This window comes from Zalophus californianus, chromosome 7 (assembly GCF_009762305.2).
Source record: "Zalophus californianus isolate mZalCal1 chromosome 7, mZalCal1.pri.v2, whole genome shotgun sequence".
NCBI lineage: Eukaryota > Metazoa > Chordata > Mammalia > Carnivora > Otariidae > Zalophus > Zalophus californianus.
The window spans coordinates 133,425,957-133,446,739 of record NC_045601.1 but is presented as its reverse complement, the minus strand read 5'-3'; the positions used below and the strand labels follow the sequence as shown (position 1 = coordinate 133,446,739).

The following is a 20,783-nucleotide window of genomic DNA, read 5'->3' as shown; positions in this document are numbered from 1 at the left end:
TATTCATGTCTGTATTGGTGTCTTGGGACATCCCAAAGTGAAATTATTTGAACCTTAGATCTAACTGCGTAGACCAAGGAGGGTCCAGAGAATAAAGCTTTCCCTGCCAGTGGAGACAAAGAACAAATATGGTTCATGATCATCTACCTTCCTCAATCAAGGCAGTTCACTCTCCTTGATATATTCTGCCCTACCCACCTTACCCTGCTCTCTCTTTCACACACACACACATACACACACACAGTTTTTTCTCATTCCAAACACTAGGTGCAAAATGTTGAGTCTGATTTCAAATCTCCATCATGTTTTTCGCTTGAGTCAGTTCAAGCTAATGGGGGTGGCCCCCTCCCTGGTCTTTCCTGAACTGCAATCCCAATGGCCACGAAGTATTTGGTTTCATTGTGTATTCATCCTCTGAAAGCAACACAACTCCTACACCAAGTCAATTCCTTGCTTTTGACAAAACCACTTTGTCTGTCAAAGGCTCATGGTCACCTTCTCTGCTGCCTTTTTGTTCTTTCTTGCTCTGGTATTACTCTAAGGCTTACCATTTGCCAGACCCTGGGCTCAGCTCTTAGACCTATTACCTCATTTAATCCTCACAACAAACTTCTTAGGCAGATGCTGTTGTTATTCTTATTAATATCTGCCAACTGAGGCTCAGACAAGGCAGTCCACGACCCAGAGTTTTACAAGTACAGCTTGTAAGTGTTGAGGCTGGGCTTCAAACCTGGCTGAGTAGAGAGCTTGTGATTACCAGGCCAATGGGCTCCCCAGCACTTCTGGGAAAGCATCTGAGAATGGAGTTGATGCCACTGAAAGGGAATCTACAGCTTTTACAGACATTTTATGAGCATTCATCTTTATAAAGAGCCATTTTCCAAAGAGGAGTCACCTATGATACTTTTACAACTATTACAGCCACTTGTACTAGACTGTTCTTACCATTTCGAGGGTAATGGACCTATATGCAAATCTTGAGTGAAACCCTAGGAATCCCAGGTGCAGAGACCCTGACTGTCCACATCCTTCTGAAGTCAAGACCCTCCTTCTTTCCATCCCTCACCCCTCACCAGCAGTCACGCATGTGGTCCCGCTGATCATGGACATCCTGGTGGCAAGGCAACTCGAGGATGGATTCAGGGCATCCTTGGGCACAAAGGGGTGCTGTTTCATAGACGTCCACTGACCATAAATGCCCTCGCTCTGGAAGGGCTCAGCCAATGTTACATCTCCAGAATTTCATCTTGGGTTCTGGTTCTCAAACTAGTTTACAGACATCCTAGCACTGATCCCAAAGTTTTAGGAGTAGTTTTAAATCTAAAAAAGAAAAACACTCCCTATTCACATGCAGTCACTTCATGACGTGAAGGGTATGACAAAGAAGCAAGAACACTGCATTACCTTGGCTTCCCTCTGACTCCCTAACATCAGTACGGGCAATGCACGCACTACTAATGGGATAAAATCTCTTTGGAAAGCAAGCTGGGAAAGGGCCAGGTTTGACAAGAGAAACCCAACAACTGTCAAAATGTCAATTTAACATTTTGTGGACTCCTTTCTCCCCATGGCCCAGTGGTTCCTGTGTGTCCATACCTTAGAGCACTTTCGGCTGCTGTGTCACTGACATGACCTCCTCGCTTCCCCAAAAGAACTCACAGAAGACTATGGAAAACGCTTATTGGTGGCCTTCTTTGTTTGGAATGATGGAAAACATGAAAAATGAAAGGCATTCTCTCATGCCTAGAACACCACTGTAATAACAAGGATAATGACCCAATGGAGCTTCAAATTTTTATAGTGCTTTATGCTTTCCCAAAGCATTTTCACATACATTATTGCAATCAACTCAGACAACAACCTTTCGGTTTACAACTGAGAAAGTAGAAATCATGAGGACCCTGTTCAAGATCATACAGTCAGGTAGTGGGACAACCGGGGCTAGAACCCAGATTGCATGATTGGTCCAGCATCTCCAACAGGTCGTCACCTAGCTGGCTGTCCCGTGGTCCTGTTCTCTGACCTCTCTGACATCTCACTCACTCTCCATACTGAGGTCACTTGTCCATCAGCCCTGACACATAACCATAGATGTAGATTTCAAAAGGAGAACAAAAAACAAATCCTTCTTTGACAGGTATCTATGGATATAAAAATAAACGTGGCATTCTTCTTTATTGCTTCTTTATGGGTGTCTTTCACAGATGAAAAAGCCCCATTGGGGAACAGTTCATCAACTTGTTATTTCTATGTACACACAATACTCCTTAGTAAAAGCAGAGCCTTCACACTGGGAAATTATTTGCTAAATATTCCCCGCTGTCTCACAGTTTGGCCTGTCGATTTCTCCCAGACATAAACCATCTGGGCTAGTACAAGAAAACACAAGCAAATTCAAAGAGATGTTTCCCAGATGTGCAGAGGACAGCGGTCCTCAAGAGTCTATCACAGGGCCAGCTCCGGGTCCGTATTTCCCAAGACCCTCTTCCAACTGCGTCTCACCATAGCTTGCATATGACTGAAAAGACTTCCAAGAGGTTGACCAGATAGCTGAGGAAAATGCTAAGAAAGGTAGTTGTGAAGCAGCAGTACTAGGAACTTCCTGCAGGTGGCCCCATGCTACGTGGTCACGTAATGGTGCCTGAAGTCCTGCTCACAAAAAGTGGGCTGAGACCCACTGTCAGGGGTTTCAGAAGGACTTCACAGGCAGGATGCCTTCTTCGGTGTGGGGCTCATTCTTCTCTTGTCCTGTGGGACGTCCAGGCATACAACTGAGCCTTCTTCGACTTTTGGAAAAACAACCTGCAGAAATCCTGCTCATACCAGTTCTGTCTTGTGAAGAGTCACCGGCTCCAGATGTTTCTGTGGGAAAGTGACTGGGAGAAAAGCTCGTTCCATGACAGGCTTAGAAAAATCTGGAAAAATACTCTGTTGTTGTGCAAACTTCTGAAAAGTAAAAGAGGTAAGTCAAGAAATGAATAATCGGGAAAATGCCTCGTTCCCTAAGAGCTGGCTGGCCAGCTCATTCTGGCATCCTCACTCAGTCTACAAGGGGGCTCCTACTATTTCACTGCCAACTCCAAACTGACCACGAGATTCCCTGACTACAGGCTGGGGCCATTGCAAGCCTCTACTGTTAGTTACCTGCAAGGAAAATCAGTGCCCACAGAGACAGGCATTTGCCAACAAGAAACTAAAGTCACTCAATCTTAAAATTTCTCTCTAGTAATTCTAACCATCTTGGGTGCAGATAACTCTAATGACCAAATCATAAGCTCCTTGAGGGCAGGAGCTACGTCCTATAACCTTTTTATGCCCCCTATCAGTGCCTAGCTTAATGCCTGTACAGTAGGCGGTTACTGGATTGGCTGATATCCAAAATAGCACCCAAGAGACGAGTCCGTGGCCAGAGAGGCAAGGAAGTGAGTAGAGGGGGCCAGTAAGTGACAAGAACTAGCCCTGGGACAGCTCTTGGGTGAGCTCTGTCCTGTTAGTAGGCTGTCCTTCCTGACGCTACTGGAACATATGCGACAGACCGCTTCCTAGTGCATCAGGCCCAGAGCTGGCCTTGCTCCCCTACAACTTTGGTCAATCCAGGCACATGGCCATGCAGAAAGAGGTTCAGGGTCTTGAAGCTGGAGAGCCTGCTACCAACAGTTCAAGGGCATGTCAAGGACACTTAAGCACCCCAGGACACTCCCTGTATATGCCCCACTATCCTGACTTCTCAGGGTTAATTCTCAAGGAGTAGGTGGAAGTTCCCAAAATATAAGAGGAGAGAACCCGCCAGGAGGAAACAGTTCAAGGTCAGGAGAAGGAGGCTGGTCTACCACCGTGGCTGCACGGGCTCACAAGCCTACAGCAAGAGAGGTGCCTTTGCCCCAGGATGGTGGAAGGTTGGTGCTGCACTCTCCACCACTGTCTCCACCCGGGGCCTTCTCAAACCTCCCTCTCACACCTTACTGTGTTTTCTCTTTGCAGTGCTCTGCGCAGAGCAAGCAGATTGAAAACAAGCCCGGCGCTTCCCACAATGAGCTCACAGTGCGGGCGCCTCGGCAAGTGCAAGGTTCAGGGAAGAACATCTCTCGCCACCATTAAATGATTCACGCTATCTACAAAATATATTTGGGTTGGTGCCCCGGGTGATCTTTTCATCATAATCGGTGTTTTTAAAAAGATACTTACACAAGTGAAAATAATGAGTGTTAAGTAGAAGACAACCAGAGCCAACAACAGTACAATCTCAGCTCGGTATTTCTGAAAAGTCTCTTCTTTGTGTTCCTTAGGGCAACCTTAAAAAAAAAAAAAAAAAAGAGGAACACGTGAGGCCATTTAACAGGACTTTGCGACCATGATAAAAAGCTAAGAATGCTTTGCGCCAGATTTTTTCCGCGTCTTGCTTGTCTCCCACTCCTAAGCTCACGTCTGGGCCATCGGGAAGACGAGCGCGAGGGACAGCGGCAAGAGCGGTGACCATGGCGGCTGGAGCTCACTCGCACCTGTGCCTGGCCGTGTGCAGCGGGCCTGGCCTATGGATCTCACTCGATCATTGGAGGCAGGTGTGAGTACCCCCATCTTACAGATGAAGGGCTCGGGGCGCAGAGAGGCGGAGGGAGTGAGGCCGGGGCAGAGCCAGTAGTCCGAGGCCAGACTGACCCCGTTGCCCACCTGCCTCCATTTCAGAGGCCCGGCCTTTCCTGGCTTCTCTGATGCCTTCACACCGGATGACGCACCATTTGTGAATCTGTGCTGTGGAGAATACTAGGTGCTCTACCCGCAGGAGGCCGGGGGATGAAGGAACAGGGCGGGTGAGCTGCCGGGCTATGAGTGAAGAAGTCAGCACGTCTCTATAGAATCCTGAAAGCTCCTCCGCCAAGGCCCCCCGCAAAGGTGGGCTAAGGGGCTCCCCAGGGGGCTGCCAAAGGCTGTGGCTGCAGCATTTGGGGATGCAAAGGCAGAAGGAGCAGACAGAGCAAGGGTGGCTTCTCCTCACTCAGACATGACATCCAACATGTGCTGAATCTGCTCGAAGGCCCAGGCAGGGGCAGGTGGAGTGCAGATGATTGGGGAGGTCCTCCCCTGGGGCCAGGATGGGCCTGGAGATTGCTGGCAACCCCTGAGGCTGGGTTCAACATCTCCTGAGTATCGGCAGAGATGGATTCTCGCCAGGGTCTGTGACTAGAGAAATGAAAGGTGGAGAGCCATTTTCCTAATGGTTCCTAACCTTTATCTGGCACTCAGTGTATCCCAGGCAAGGGGCAAAGCATTTTAGTGCAATATCCCCCTCAACCGTCACCATAAGCACATGTTGGAGATGCGGTCGCTCCCATTTTAGAGATGAGAGGACGGTGATTTGCCCAAGGTCACACACTAGTGAGCAGCATTGCTCCGAGCTGAACCCGATCCCAGAGACTCTGGAGTCTAACCAGCTAACTTGCAGGCAACGTGGTCGGGAGAGGAGAGGAAAGCAGCTGTTCTCGATTTCTCTCGGCTCCGTACCCCACACAACACGCCTCCTCTCTCTGCTCTCCCTCCCTCACTCGTGTGAGCGTGAATTCACACACAGCCTACCGTGTGACAGCCACTGCGGACACCAGCACAGAGCGCACCGTGTCGGATGTAGCAAGTGGATGAAGACCAACAAAGCAGCCTAAGGGGCTTGAGATTGAGAAGGGCATAAGGGGTGTGTGTGTCTGTGTGTGTGTGTGTGTGTGTGTGTGTGTGTGTGTGTAACAGTGAACCAAATCCAAACACTGAGCCCAACACAGTGATCCTGTTCTTGTGAAAAAAGGAATATTCTCTTAAGTCAGATTCCTTTTAGATCCCCAATAAAAGGAAAAAGTCGTTAAGGGACAAAAATCAGGAAACTCTATGACAACAACGTGTTTGTCATTTCAAGCCCCCACCACTAATAAGCGCTGGGCAAAAGTCAAATGCAAGGCACATTTTAAGCTCCATAAAGAAAAAGTATGGGAAAGAAATCCAAAGAGATAATCCTCATCCTGGAGCTCAATTCTTGGTATTACTGCATAGAGCAAAAATGTGTGTTCTGTCACTGGAACATTATTTTCTCACTGTGTCCTTTTTCTTCGGCCCTAGCTGAGGTATTGGGCAAAGTCATCACCGTAAATGGGAAGGAGATGCTGTTCTCATGGTAAAAAGGTGGCAACATGACGCAGCCCCCCTTAGGCCAGGTTAGAAAGGCCCAGGTTAGAAAGGCCCTACAGTACCCTGATGTATTCAGGACTACACCCTTTCTCCAAAAATTAGTCTTGAATACTTCCTATTTGCTTCAAAGGACTCTCGTATGAATAAACAACACCCTGATTAGTGGTTTGGCTACATCTGGCATTTATCTGACTAGGATAGATCTGTCTTTATTAAGAAGGAAGAAAAAAAGGAAGGAAGGGGGGAGGAGAGAAGGAAGGAAGGGAGGGAGGGAAGAAGGGAGGGAAGGGGGGAGGGAGGAAGGAGCAGAAAAAGTTCTGACATTCTTGTAGGAGAATTTAGCTTTCAGGCACAGATGCGATCCAAAGCTCCCAGTTAGACTCCGGCTGAGAGGGTTTTAGGGCCGACTGCAAGTGCACACGCATTTTGCAAGGGGGGAACAGGTGCAGCAGGTCACCTCACCTGTCACTTTCAAGGTCACCGTGCCGCTTTGGTTTCTCTGCCCGTCCTGCTCCTCCACAGTGCACCTGTATGTCCCCGTGTGGCAGCGACTAGTGTTTTGGATCTTCAAGTACAGCCCCTCACTGGGGGCCTCCAAGGAGTCTTCCTTCTGCCGGTGGTACTGCAGACCCTCCGGGGGCACCTCAGTCCACTCCTTGCCACCCTCCATCAGCTGTTGAAAAAGAATCACACTGCATCACGCCGTTGACAGAGCCTGCAAACAGCCCCCCCACCCGCCACCATCCAGGTTCTGCCTCCTGTTTTCATAATATCCATCCTCAGCTAGTTTTTTTAAAACAAAATATTATGCATGTGTGACCTTCGGGGGAGGAGAAAATATATGAAAATTCTCTCAGGCTCTATTTTCTGGAATAGGATCAGGCCTGCATTTTATGATTCTCTGTAGCCCAGCTTCCAGCCTCCACAAAGGACAGAGTGTTGCTGCCGACAAGAACGACGTGTGGACGAGGGTGATGAGATGAAGTGCATGAATCACACTGAGTCATATTTTGTGGCCGATTGTTCGTTATTAAACGTTCTCTTGTTTTCTTCAGATACCAACTCACCCACTGAACGATCCTTAGTATCTCGGCCCTTTATCTGGAACTGTTCCTAAACTGGAGACTGCGGCCTGACGACTCAGCGAAAAGCACAGAGCTGCACAAGCCGTGCCTCCTAGAAACGGGCACCGCGTCCTTCCAAACCCACGGTATGCGTGGGGCCGCGCGTGACGCCGCAGACTGGACAGGGCTGACTCTCCAGCGGGGCAGGAAGACTGTGTGCACACCATGTGTGCAAGATCATGGGCCGCTCATGCCAAGACGCACAGGGAAGGACACTGATGGCTTCAATCTTTGTACCCACACAGAGCAGCCTGACGGCAGGAGACGCCAAATCCAACCCCGCTCATCTGGCTGGGTCTCTCTCCCTCAACGGTCTTTTTGGTCAAATTGGTGGGGTCTTTGCATCATCTAGTACTCCAAAGATTAGGCAACCGTCCCCTTATTCCCCCAGATAGATGTTTAGTTTGCCTAACGAGCTTGCCCGCCAGTCCTCCAGTGAGATGTTTTCAAGCTTCCAAAACCGAGTGACAAACGGGAAGGCAAGTCACTGTTCTTCTCAGCGCTGGGGGGGGGGGGAGGGCAGCCCTCGCCCTTGGCCCCATGGCCGGGGACCAGCAGGGAGCCCAGGCCTTAGTGGCATTCCCTACCTGTCCCTAGCGTCGGGACAGCGCCAACGAGCCACCTCCGGGAAGGACGGAGCGGTCAGCAGCGGTCACCGCCCTGCCTTCACCCCCCTTTCCCTGAGTTTAATCGGGGCTGGCAGCCGGCCACTCCTCTTGCACTCGCCCAGGGGAGTTGGCGTGGGGAAGTCAGGAACTGAGGAATCGGGGCGGGGGGGGGGCCGGGGAGCCCCAGGCAGCTCAGGGAAGAACACGCACGCACACACGCTGCACACACACTACGAACACACTACACACACACAACACACACTACACATTACACACATACACCACACACTAAACACAAACCGCACATGCGGGGCACACACACATTACACACACACCACACACAAACCACACACTCGGCGGCTTCTGCTTCATTTACAACGCGAGGGAATGCACCTGGAGGTCCCCAGAAAGCCAGGGCTCCGGCCTCCCCCGTCCCGGTGCTCGTTAGCATTCTGCCGAGCGGGCTGCAGAGACATCTGGTGGCAGATTTACGGCTCCCGCAAGAAACCCTGCTCCATTCACTGCCGGCACCGGGGGCTGAGACGAAGGGGTTTTCTCAGGCAGAGTCTATGAAAGTAAACCCCATTTCTTGACGGCTCTTCTTGGGTTGAAAGGTTCCTTCCTAAATAATCAAGGATCTACAGACTGCGGCCTTCAGATGTTCAAAAACAAAGCAAAAAAAAAAAAAAAAAAACAAGGAGTACCCAAGGAAACTTAGGGGGAACTCAAGCCATACAACTGATTCTGTAATACATCTAATTTAGTCCAGTTTTCCCCTTTTCAAGCCTAATTAAACCACGAACTGCAGCCTCATCATGTGCTCACGCCCTGCCCCCTTCTCCGCGCCTGGCTGAGGGGCTCCCTCCTACCAGAGCTTTTGAGGGGCAGGTGCCCAGGACCCTCCAGGGTCCGTCTGTCCCAAGAGCCGCCCTCACACCTCCATGAGGTCAGTTTGAAGGAACTGCAGCCCGGTGTTTGCTGCCTCCCTGTCTCATCCTGCCTTTCTTCTCTGAATTACCCTCCAAATGCGTCAACTCAGATTTATTTCTAATAAATTTCACCAGACCCTGTCTTGCTAGAAATCCTGCATCTGAAAGGACAGAAACTTGGTTGCAACAATCATTTTGAGATTATCCATCTCCGGTTTTCTCCCTGGGGGCCTCTGGTCCCATCCAGTGACCCCTCCCCTCAACTCAGAAAGATCCATCTGAAAGTCAAGATCAAAACCGCAGAGCCCTCTGGAGAGGGTGGAAACAGAAACTATTGCGCTTATTTACAGAAAGGTGGCCCTATTCTCCTGCCGGCTGACAAACCGGCTGGAGCGAGTGTGTGCAGGTGATCAGAATGGGCTGGCGGATGCCTTCCGCCTATCTGCAGAAAATAATTTACTTTAAAAATCAGCAGTATCAAACAGCGAAAGCATTTATTCGATGGTCAGATTTCCACAGGCCTGTGGCAAAACCTCCAACAGGCCTCTATTTGGTTTCAAAAGGCAAAACAACCCCAAAGCAACCTGCAGAATTTTGATTTACTGACCCATCACAGCCATCCGTGGGATCAAGGCAAAATATCTCAGTTCTCATGGGGCCAGCTTCCAATGGCCTCTTCCTGGGTCTTCCTGAAAGGCCCAGAAAACTGAGCAAACTATGGGCTGAACTTGGGAACCCTTGCCCAAGTCACGAGCAGCGGTCTTTGCCTGATGACCAACCACAGCAAAACCTTCTGTGAATTCACACAATGCACTTGGAAATATTTCAGAACACTCCCTCTAGCTTCAAGCTGTAGGTATGTACACACGATGCCTATTCCTCCTTCTTTATGCCATTTCAAGACAGATCTTCTCATGTGACTCCATCTGGGGAGTCTGGGATTTGCCTACAGCTGCAAAAATCGTTGTCGATTTTCTGTTAACGTTGCATGCTCAAAATGCAAGCAGGTACCAGCAGCACCAAGAGACTTTTTATGCAAAAGTCCAAATCATTAACTTCAGTTCTGTGGCCAAGCAGCTATCAGCTGAGTCCTCTGTGGTGAAAAGCAGCACCATCAAGAACCAAAGGAGAATTTCAGAAAGAGGGAAAAGAAGCAACCAGCAAATGGGCCATCCTCAACTTTGCTTTGTTTTATGAGTTCTTATAAACAGTTGAGCTGGCTCAAAATCAACCACTGGCAAAGAACAGCTCTTTAAACATTCCAAATCTGAAAGTGTTTCATTGCCTCTCTGCAAAAGCATTTTAGGAAATAGTAATTTATAACAAAAGGAACCCTCGGATTCATTCACAGCCAAGCATAATTGATGGGAACTATTTAATGCGTACTTTACAAAGCTAATATTGTAGTGCGCTAAACCACAACACGATTTGGGCAAATTAATTCCTCAAAACACTCATCCCAATTATGTTTTAAAAATCCACGCTCCATGCACTAACTCTTACGCTGACAATTCTATATTTTTGATTGGATTAGAGAAGGGTAAAATACAGGACATCTCATTTTCAGAAAGCCGAGGGACATTTGATTTGTCTCAAGGCCCTCGATGTGACTAAATAATTTAAGTAACATGTTCTTCCTCTAAAATGGAGATTTGACCTTAAGGAACCACAAGCCCCAAATTAAATAAACTCTTTAATTTGCTGAATGCTAAAGCAAGCAAATACAAGTATTAATTTTAAGGGCATGTGAATTAAGTGTTTATTTTAATGATGGACAAATCTGAACTAGAATAAAAGAAATCAAATAAAGATTTAATATGTTTTAAATTGAACCGATATTTCAGTCAAAAACCCTGCATTGTTGGAAGTTTTTTTTTTCAGTTTAAATAATTTTATCCAAATACATGCTCACCTTCTAGATTACCATATTTGAATATAAAAGAGCAATAGTTCCATGCCTGTTGCAAAGAAAGAATTGTGATCACAAACCTGGAATTCAAATTTATCATACAGGAGATCTGTTAAGAATGTGATAGAAAACTAAAAGAAAAGGAAGAGATTTTTTTGAGGAGCAAAATGTGTGTGCAATATGCATTTAAATATTTAATCCAACAATTTGATTAAACGTATTTAAAGGTATGGACTTTATGTATTTAAAGGTGGTATGAAAGTAATTTGATATATTCCAATCACATTGAACAGCTTTTTCTTTATTGCATTTCTCATGCACTAACTTTCATGTACCTTGGTTTCTAACTCAATTAAAGTGCCAATATAATCCCCATTCATCATAAAAACAGCTCTTTATAACGTGCAAAATAGTTTGGCTCGGAGGTTGATGTCATAATGAGGGTGGAATGTATGCGCATTAACATCGTTTTTTTCTAAGTGTAGTTTTATTGGAAAAATGATTTTCCACTTTGAAATTTACTGGGTCTAACAGACAGAGCTGAATTTATGGCTGCTAAGAGAGTTATGAGTATGGCAGAGGCAACGTAATTAGGAGCACAGGCTTTGGAGTCAAACAGACCTGGAAGCAAGGCCCAGCCCTACCGCGGCTAGTGCTACTCTGGCCAACTGACCCAGCGGCTCCCGTCTGCTCTGCGGACACGGGGGTGGGGGTGGGGGAGACTGGATCTCACGAGAGTGGTGTGAAGACCCCGTGACGATGGGCGTGTATCACAGGCCATAGCGTCTGTCCATCGCGCAGAGAGCCCTAAACGTGTTACTCTTCTCTCTCTCTCATTTTCCCAGCCCACCTATTTCCCATCCCATTCTAAATAGTTCCCGGCACACTGGAATTATTCAAAAGGCATTCTGCTGAGGGAACGAGTAAATTTTAGAGAAAATGTGGGAGTTACAAGGGCACTGGCTTTGGCATCAAAGGCCCAAAGTCCAGATTCACGGTCAGTGAGCTGGGTCGTCTTAGGTAAAGCACCTCATCCCTGAGTCTCATTTCCCCACCTGTGACTCTCTTACTTGCTACTGGGAGATATTTTAAGTAACAAAAGAGAAAATACATGAAAGTGCGGGGAATGTTGGTCATAGCGGTTGTTGTTGTACCTGATAACCTCCCGTTTCCTCCCTGGCAAAGTTGTGCTAGAAGTCCCAACCTCTGCTCTAAAAAGAAATTATTTTCAACCCACAATGTGTCCAAAATATCCACAACATTCTGGATTTTCTAAAGCATCATGATAATAAATGTGGCAAAACCCCTTGGAACCACTCGTTGTTCACGCCACACGTCCTCCTTCCATTCGTTTCTCCTGGGTCCCGCCGGACCTGGAAGGGGCAGTCTTGTAAGTGCTGATTCGCGTCCTTCAGGGGTCACTACAGCCTGGTTCTGGAGGAGGCACACGCGTAACTCAGGCCTGACATCTGTGACCAGAGAGACCGCTCTGGTGGCCACATGCCCCAATCAAAGCCACTTAAATATAAGCAGACATTTGTCGACATATTAGAAGAGAGGCACAATCTTTTCCTTTGCACGTGATCCTGAGAGGCCCCGAAGACTGCAGTTATCAGCCACAGTCTCTCTGCCATGCAGATGGAGGCTGACGGTAAAACCAATATGAAGAAAGGAAGAGCTGAGGGACAGAAAGTCACCAAACCCTGGGGATATTCATGAACCTCTAAACCCAGCTCCATTTGTTTCCTAAGCTGCCATAGCAAAGCGCCACAAACTGAGCGACTGAAAATAACACAAATGTATTTTCTCAGAACCCTCGTGCACGGTTGGTGGGAACGCCAACTGGTGCAGCCGCTGTGGAAAACAGTATGGCGGTGCCTCGAGAAATTAAAAACAGAACTACCCTATGATCCAGTAATTCCACCACTGGGTATTTACCCAAAGAAGACGAAAGGGCTAAATTGAAGAGATATATGCATACTTATGTTTACTGCAGCATTATTTACAATAGCCAAACTATGGAAGCAGCCCAAATGTCCATCGATAGATGAACGAATAAAGCAAATGTGGTGTGTGTGTACATATACACATACATATACACACACAATAGAATATTATCAGCCATAAAAAAAGAATGAGATTTTGCCATTTGCAACAAGACAGATAGATCTAGAGGGTATTATGCTAAGTGAAATAAGTCAGAGAAAGACAAATACCATATTTGTCTTTTAAGAAACAAATGAACAAAGAAAAAAAGAGACAAACAAAAAACAGACTCTTAACTCCAGAGAACAAACTGATGGTTACCAGAGGAAAGGTGGGGGGGTGGGGGGGGGACGGGAATGAAGAGCACACTAACCACGATGAGCTCTGAGTAATGCCCAGAACTGCTGAATCGTTATGTTGTACACCGGAAACTAATATAACACTGCATGATAGCTCTACTGGAATTACAATTTTAAAAATAAAATAAAAAATAATAAAGGGGCGCCTGGGTGGCTCAGTCGTTAAGAGTCTGTCTTCAGCTCAGGTCATAATCCCAGGGTCCTGGGATCGAGTCCCGCATCCGGCTCCCTGCTTCGTGGGAAGCCTGCTTCTCCCTCTGCCACTCCCCCTGCTTGTGTTCCCTCTCTCGCTGTGTCTCTCTCTGTCAAATAAATAAATAAAATCTTAAAAATAATAATAATAAAGAAATATATTTCTCACAGTTCTGGAGGCCAAAAGCCCATAACGGGCTGACAGGGCCATGCTCTCTCTCTGAAGGCTCTAGGGAAAAATCTGTTTCATGCCTCATTCCAGAAGCTTCTGGTGTTTGCCAGCCATCCTCGTCATTCTTTGGCTTGTAGACACATCCCTCCAGCCTCTGCCTCCACCTTCATGTGGCGCTCCCTCTGTGTGTCCCTGTCTGTATCTCTGTTTTCTTATAAGGACACCAGCCATTGGATTAGGACCAACCCTAACTCAGTATGATCTCACTTTAAATTGATGACTTCTGCAAAGACCCCATTTCCATATAAGGTCACATGTGCAGATACCAGGGATAATATTTCTGTGGGACACAGTTCTACCCACAACACGAGGTATAACTGAAGTGTGAATTATAATTTTAAAGTTTGTTCCCTTTCAACTATATAAACCAATATATTCCCTTTACTTTAAGCGAGTTTTGACTGGATTACAATGCTTCGCAACTGAAAGGGTCCTTCACTGATAGGGATACCTCGAACCGCCCCATGAATTAATGTGTCATGGAGGGAGCTCTCTCCACATGGTACAGCCTGCAGACCAGTCTTACTTGTCCCCTGGGGTCACAATGCTCGCCTCTCCTCAGGGAATGAGACATCCAGGCCTAATCTGATTTAGAACTTCCGTGCTCCAGAACTGACCCAGAGTGTCTGGTCCAAGGTGATTATGAATTGCTTATGGCACCTGGCATCCTGCTTTTCTCCTGGGTTCTCCTCACCTGGACCTATAATCCTAACTAACTACCCCCTCTTCTGGAATCTATCATCTCTTAGAGATTTGGGACAATAACACGCAGTAGACCAAGAGCTGGTGTTCCACAAAACACCGTGTGATAGAAATAAGCCTTGGGCTCCCTAGTCTGAACCAATATTACATGATCCACACAGGAATTTGAACCAGCTACACCTCAGCGCAAAACCAAAAATCCAAAGTCAGTTTATGGGTGTTCTTTAAATCTTAGGAAGTACATGGGTCTAGCTCTGAGCTAGGGCTTTTGGTAGAAAATGTGGGATCATCGCTGGAGTCGCCAGGAAAAGCTTATGCAAACAATTTCAGATGAAGAAACCCTTTTTTAGGTAATGAATCTCTTTTTAGCCTTGCTCTACCCTAGACCTTCCCTTACATCACTAAGACCTTCTCCTAACTTCCTCTTCTGTGTGTAGTGATACGACCAAATACAGAACTAAGATAATGTTGTTTCTCACATGACCTAGGTTTCCCCTTTTATTCATGGAAAACAAGTGTTTGATTTCTTTCTGTTTAACCCCCAGCTGCCTTCTTCCTCCCTACACTCTTGCACCCTGCAAGACTGTAGCAACTTTGTTCTGACTTGTCACTGTCCCCAAAATCTCAGTGCTGGCCCGTTCTCAGCTGGCTAAGACTCCTAGAGCCCCTCTGAGGCAGCCACGTGCTGTGTTGCCCACTCGTTTGTAGAACCACGGGACACGACGGGTGGCCAAGAAAGAAGGGAAGGTGAATCTCAGAAATGTGCTGAGGTCTTGGCTGAGTTGACCTGATTAGATTTTGCTGTAGTGAAAGAACAAGGCCTCCCTCTGGGACTCATCTTCCAGGATGAATCAGAGTGGGTCTTTCACCACAAGAAATATGCTCTTCTTTACAAATACGTGTCATTAGGTCATCCTCTTTGCTTAAAAACTTTCAATGACTCCTTGCTGCCAAAAGGAGTTCAAGCCATTATAGGTGGGCGTTCAAGGTTCCTCACCACCTAGTCCCAGCCTTCTCAGTAACATATCCCCGCCCTCTCCTGTATAATTCTCCCTCACAGATCACTGGTCACCCCAGTGGTTCCCCAAAATGCTTGTGGATTCCTTTTCCACGTCTTTGCTCAAGATGGTCCTCCGGCAAAATTCCCTGCTGATTTTAAGATGGCCAGCATGAGGCCCAGGACTTGGAACACATTTGGGACTTCAGAAATACTGACTAACGAAAAATTGTAAATACAAGAGACCTCTGAAAACCAACTTTATGTCCTTCGTGGTTTGACCTAATGTAAAGCCCATAAAAGTGATTCCACCAGGTCAAGTAGTATAGGACTTTCCTTTGATGCTAACACACACACACATTGTTTTCACATTTCAATGTTTCAGGGCTTCTCTGTTTAATATAGGAAATGTTTCCTTTCTCTCCTAAATATATGTTCTTAAATCTATCTTACAGCAGATAAAATTCTAGAATCAAGGAAGTCTAGTGAGTGGCACACACTGGCTCCTTCACAGGTCCATCAGCATTTGTGGCCGAACAGATCACATCTGCCCAGACTGTTCATCAACTCCAGTGCCTACTAAGGGATTCTGCTTTCGCAGGGCTTCTTGCTTTGTGGTGCATCATCACACAACGATAGTCGAGACAGAAAACAGAACTACACTGAAGAGGAGATTCGCAATATACACGGAAGACAGCTTCGTAACAAATCAAGAAGAAGCAAGATCTGCGTGGTGACTATCCTTGAACTTTGCAAGTCGCTTCCTGCAAGCCATTAACCGGCTCTCTGCCAGCCCTTTTGGGCCAGGGGGTAGCCCATTATCTGCCACAGCTGGGGGCTCTTCACACTATTCCAAAATCAAGACTGACCTCTGAAATCAGTCTTACTTCCCCTTTCTCCCTTCCGTTGGAAAAAATCTGAAAAGGGCATTTGTCTTGTGACGTGTCCTCACCCCCGCAATATCATCCTAGGTTGACACTGTATATCCTCTTTCGTTATGCATCAACATAGGCGATTGGGGCTCCTAGCATGCTACAAGATGGTAGTACATCTCTCTGATAAATAACCACTTGTTATTATTAGTAGCAAACACGACCGTGCTCAAACACTCCATCCAGGATCATCCTCTCCCTCCAAACTAGTGCAGCTTCATTAAAGAGACTGTGACCCCACTTACACTCAGCAGAAAGCTCAGGAGTAGCCCCCCCTTTTTTTAAGATTTTCTTTATTTATTTGATAGAGAGAGACAGCGCGAGAGAGGGAACACAAGCAGGGGGAGTGGGAGAGGGAGAAGCAGGCTTCCCGCGGAGCAGAGAGCCTGATACGGGGCTCGATCCCAGGACCCTGGGATCATGACCTGAGCCAAAGGCAGACGCCAAACAACTGAGCCACCCAGGCGCCCAGGAGTACCCCTTTAATGGATGTGCTTACTCCTGGGAGACACGGGATGCTGCTATGCCCTCTGATGCAAGACGCTTGCAGCCAATGGGAGAGAGTGCTGGACCAAAGTCGGCTTGCATATTTTTTCAAAATACCTCCCTAAACAACCACAGTCAATTCACAACTTTAAAGGCTAAATTTAGCTACTATTCTAATGGATATGTGAAGGCACATTTCTATTTCTTCTCAACCACCCACCCTGCCTTAATAGGTACAGGCAGGAAAGGATGAGAGGAGGCCCCACTGATGGATCCCAGTGAGAAGGCCACTGGTCCATGGGAAATAAGAGTTGGGTTAACAGGAATTGGGCTATCTCTGCCCACCCTTGGCTCCCCCTATGACCCCCTGTGCACATCTGTATTAAGCCTCCCCCAGCCCCCTCTAACTGTGCCTTTGAAACAGAAGATAATATGGACACTGCTTCTTCCCCACTTGCCCTAATAATCACAAACACTAATTGGATGCCCTCTGCTTTGGGTCTTCCCGTAAAAGGCACATGATAAGAAACACATGGTTTATATGGGTCCTTTGGTAATCACTAGTAATCACTGTCAGTTGGACAGTGGCAGGATGCCCTGTGGTGGGGGTGAACTGAGTGGTACACAGAAATTTAAATTGTGTCATTATAACCATAATTGTGATATGCAGAAGACCTATGAGAATGTGAATCAATCTGGTGGATGGTAAAAACAAAACAAAAAACAACAACAACAACAAACCCACTCCAAGCGACTCTGCTTCCCTTGTCCAGCTCAGGGCCCACAGCTGTGCAAAGAGTCTGAAAAACCATACTAGCGATGAGGAGGGAGGTGACATGAGTGAGGCCAGCTGTGGCCATCAGGTTTAAAGTCCTCTTTCATAGCCACCTCTTTAGTCTCCGGAAACATTTTACAAGAAAGTGGTGTGGGGGAAAAAAACGACAAGCTGCTCAATCTTCTGTAAAACCAAGTATTTCAGTATTTCACCACTGACCTGATTTCCAGAATACTCTATCCACTTTTGTTGTACAAACACAATCAGCACAAAAGTATAATTACTGGGCTGGGAAAGAATAAATATCTACAGAACATGCAGAGACCTGTTAAAAAGCACTTGAAGGAACAATGCATTTCGTTTTCAAGGGATCCGAATCGTTTATCGGCATCACAAAGCTCGCCTCTCCACCGGGACCTGATTCACCGTTTCCCTCTTTTAAAAAAGTAACAACGGCATGATTTTGCAGTGACCCTATTCCATGAACCAACAGAAAAAAAGAAAATGCCGAGACTGCTGTCTTTTTTTTTTAACAGGGTTTTGGGAGACCTTCAGGGTAAATCACGCAAGAACCGTGTTCAGTAAACAAGCACATATATTATAGAGTTACATCATCAGCTGACATCCAAGGAGAAGCCAAAGGTTAATTGCTATGGTTTACTCATTCCAAATGACTTTGTGCAAGAGGATTTACCTTGACCACTGTTGGAACTTTACAGTCTGAAACCCCATCTACTTGTTTCATGAGTACCTTTTAATTACTCCCCTGGGAATATTAATATTATTTTCTTTTTTAAATTTGTCTTGGAAAGGGATCATGGTTTCATGCCCCCCCCCCCCGCTTCTTTAAGATAACTAAGTCCCTGCCTGGCCAGACCAAGGACACTTTTATTTTCTTTACCTTAAGTAACTGAGGTAGAAAACAGAGACATCAAGATAGGCCTCTGAGCACTCAGGCTGTGGAATGAGACTACTTAGTTCAAATCCCTCCCTCATCATTCAGCCAGCTGTGTAACAGTGAGCGGGCATTCCTTCCCTCCCTGAGACTGTTTCCTCATCTGTAAAATGGGAACAGCAGTAGCAGGACCGATCTCTTAAGTCCATTGGAAGGACCGAAACAGATAACGTAGGTAAATATTTACCTCAGAGGCTGGCATAGAGTGAGCACTCAAACGATCATGTTTTTACAATATTTTTGTTTGGGTGCTATTGTTTTTACTACAAGAACCATTTTGGAATTGCGACATTCTCTGATCCCACAGTGAATAAAGCAGAAATGAAGTGGGAATAATCACAAACCTACTTTGCTACACAGGACAGTGCTCCAAGGCCGCAACAATGTAGCCAGTGCACGGAACTCACCAAGTGCCAGCCTGAATTCACTGGGCACTTTCACAATTAGCAGAGCAGACACTGGGTGCTGCGCAAAATACACAAAAGCAATGGTGCAGCACGGTCCAGGCAAACTGACAGTCTGGTCACTCACACACACACACACACACACACACACACACACACACAACTGTCCCATGCTGTCTTGCTGAATGCCGCCGCAGGTTCTTAAAAGCATCTTTTTTGGAAGGCAGAAGAAAAGCCTGCGCTCTGAGATTTCCGCTAAGGTCAGATGCTGCAGAGCAAGGCTAGGATATCACATGCACTTGGCTGAAACTAGAGGTGCTGTGTGGGTAACCTCATGAAAGGAGGTGAGCAAAAGACCAGAGACCGCTTGGCTTGGCAAAGCCGCCAGAACGGCGGTCTTAGCATCTGAAAAGGTTCCAGTTGAGAGGCATCCTTAAAAAAACGCCCCAGAGCAACTCACTTCTCTTACAGGGACGCCGCCCCCCCCCCCAGACGCCCCCCATGCTGGGCCTCTCAGGATGGCCTGCCGGAGCGCCAAGCAGCAGCGACCAGCGTGGGGCCAGGGGAACCCACCAAGGGGATGGCTGACAGACAACTCCCACCTGGGAAACAAGCCGAAACCATCTCGAACGATCTCTGAGTCCTTGCTCTCAAAGCGCCCATTCCTTCCCTCCCTGTCCCCAAATTCTGGGCATCACAGTCCCCAGACACCAGAAATCAGAACTCCGGGGACAGGCCTCCTCTCCGATACCCAAATCTGCCCTAGCTGCTTTCTTCGTGGCCTGCTGGTCACAACCACAGGTGGCCTCCAGAATTCAACCAAATAAGAGGGTCTCTGCGCTTCCAAAGCGGCTTATTTGGATCGTTCATCTCAGGCCACCTTTAGGGGTAGGAAAAGGATTAGGTCCTTGGGGAACAAAATCTAATCGAATCGAATCGCCTGGTACCTGGATGGGGGAGGGGGGGACGAGGTGGCAGGGAAAGGAAGGCGTGCGGGAAGACCGGCGACTTGGAGACCGCCCGGGGCTACACAGAGTCGCCTGCCCAAGGGAGGTGGTCCCCCGCTGCCCCCAGCGGAGCCGGCCGAGCCTGAGCCCGCGGGCATCGCCGCGCATACCTTGGCCCAGAAGACTTTGTAGGGGCCCTGAGGGTCCACGTGGACGGTGCACGGCAAGTCCACAGCCTCGGAACAAGCCACCTTCATCTCCCGCGTCGCGGGCGCCAGGCTGCAGACTGCAAAAGGGACAGAGAGAGCGGCGTGAGCCAGCGAGCGGAGGGCGGGTATCGCCGGGAGCGGGGGGGGGGGGGGGGGGGGGGGTTCGGCGTCTGGGGCCCTACCGCAGCTCAGGAGCAGGAGCCGGAAGCCGCGCGACATGGCTGGGGTCCGCCGGCCTGGGGCGCGCTCGGCGGCGCCGCTCTCTTATAGCCGCGCGCACAGGGACTTCCCCGGGCGCCGCCCAGGGGAAATCCCCGGCGGGCGGCCGCAGCTTGGGGCGACGAGCCCTCCCCCGCGCCTGCCACCCGCGGGGCGCCCCCGCCCCGGCCCCGCCCCCGTCGCCCGCCCCCGCGCGCGGCCCCGCCCCCGCGCGCCCCGAGTCCGCGCGGCTGCGGCGGCTGCGGGGCCGCGGCGATCGCCACCCGGGCGTGACGCGGCGCGCTTGGGCTTTTGCAAACGGCGCGGCGCGCGTCACGGCGCCCCGCTGACCCTCCCCGCAAGCGGGAGCGAGGCCCTCCCCGGGGGCGGGGAGAGGGGGGTGTCTGCTCCTCCCGTCCCCCAGAGGAACCCGGATTCAGAGAGGTGGCGCAGCTTCCCCAGTCGCCCACCGTCGGGGTGGTGACGCCAGAGGTGAACCCAGGACTCACTCTTCTCCAGGTTCTATTGTAACCAGAGACTCCTTAGGCTTCCCACGGAACTCCGCAGGTCTAGTGCGCGGCTCCCTGCCTTCTGGCTTGGGCTATCAGGCCCGCCTGTCGAAATTATCTCAGCCACAGGAGAGCCTCTCCTATTAAAACGAAACACACACG

General features: G+C 48.4%; 1 protein-coding gene across 2 annotated transcripts; it reads right to left on the bottom strand.

Moving 5' to 3' along the window:
* Positions 1 to 1,775: 1,775 nt before the first annotated feature.
* CD83 (CD83 molecule) lies at positions 1,776 to 20,257 on the bottom strand. Of its 2 annotated transcripts, none has more exons than XM_027603202.1 (5): positions 20,097 to 20,257; positions 19,876 to 19,991; positions 6,631 to 6,841; positions 4,186 to 4,292; positions 1,776 to 2,946 (listed from the first exon to the last, which is right to left on the bottom strand). In XM_027603202.1, exons 1-5 carry the CDS (start codon positions 20,131 to 20,133, stop codon positions 2,818 to 2,820), a joined length of 600 nt encoding a protein of 199 aa, XP_027459003.1. In that variant the 5' UTR covers positions 20,134 to 20,257; the 3' UTR covers positions 1,776 to 2,817. The 2 variants fall into 2 exon arrangements, with proteins under 2 accessions (XP_027459003.1, XP_027459004.1); XM_027603203.1 differs by having other exon boundaries at positions 1,776 to 2,943.
* Positions 20,258 to 20,783: the final 526 nt, after the last annotated feature.

Coding starts and splice junctions, on each gene's coding strand:
- CD83 (XM_027603202.1), bottom strand. CDS start 20,133: ATGTCGCGCGGCTTCCGGCTCCTGCTCCTGAGCTGCG. Junction 19,992..20,096: donor GCTCCTGCTCCTGAGCTGCG/GTAGGGCCCCAG, acceptor TCCCTTTTGCAG/TCTGCAGCCTGGCGCCCGCG. Junction 4,293..6,630: donor GGTGACCTTGAAAGTGACAG/GTGAGGTGACCT, acceptor TTTTTTTTTAAG/GTTGCCCTAAGGAACACAAA.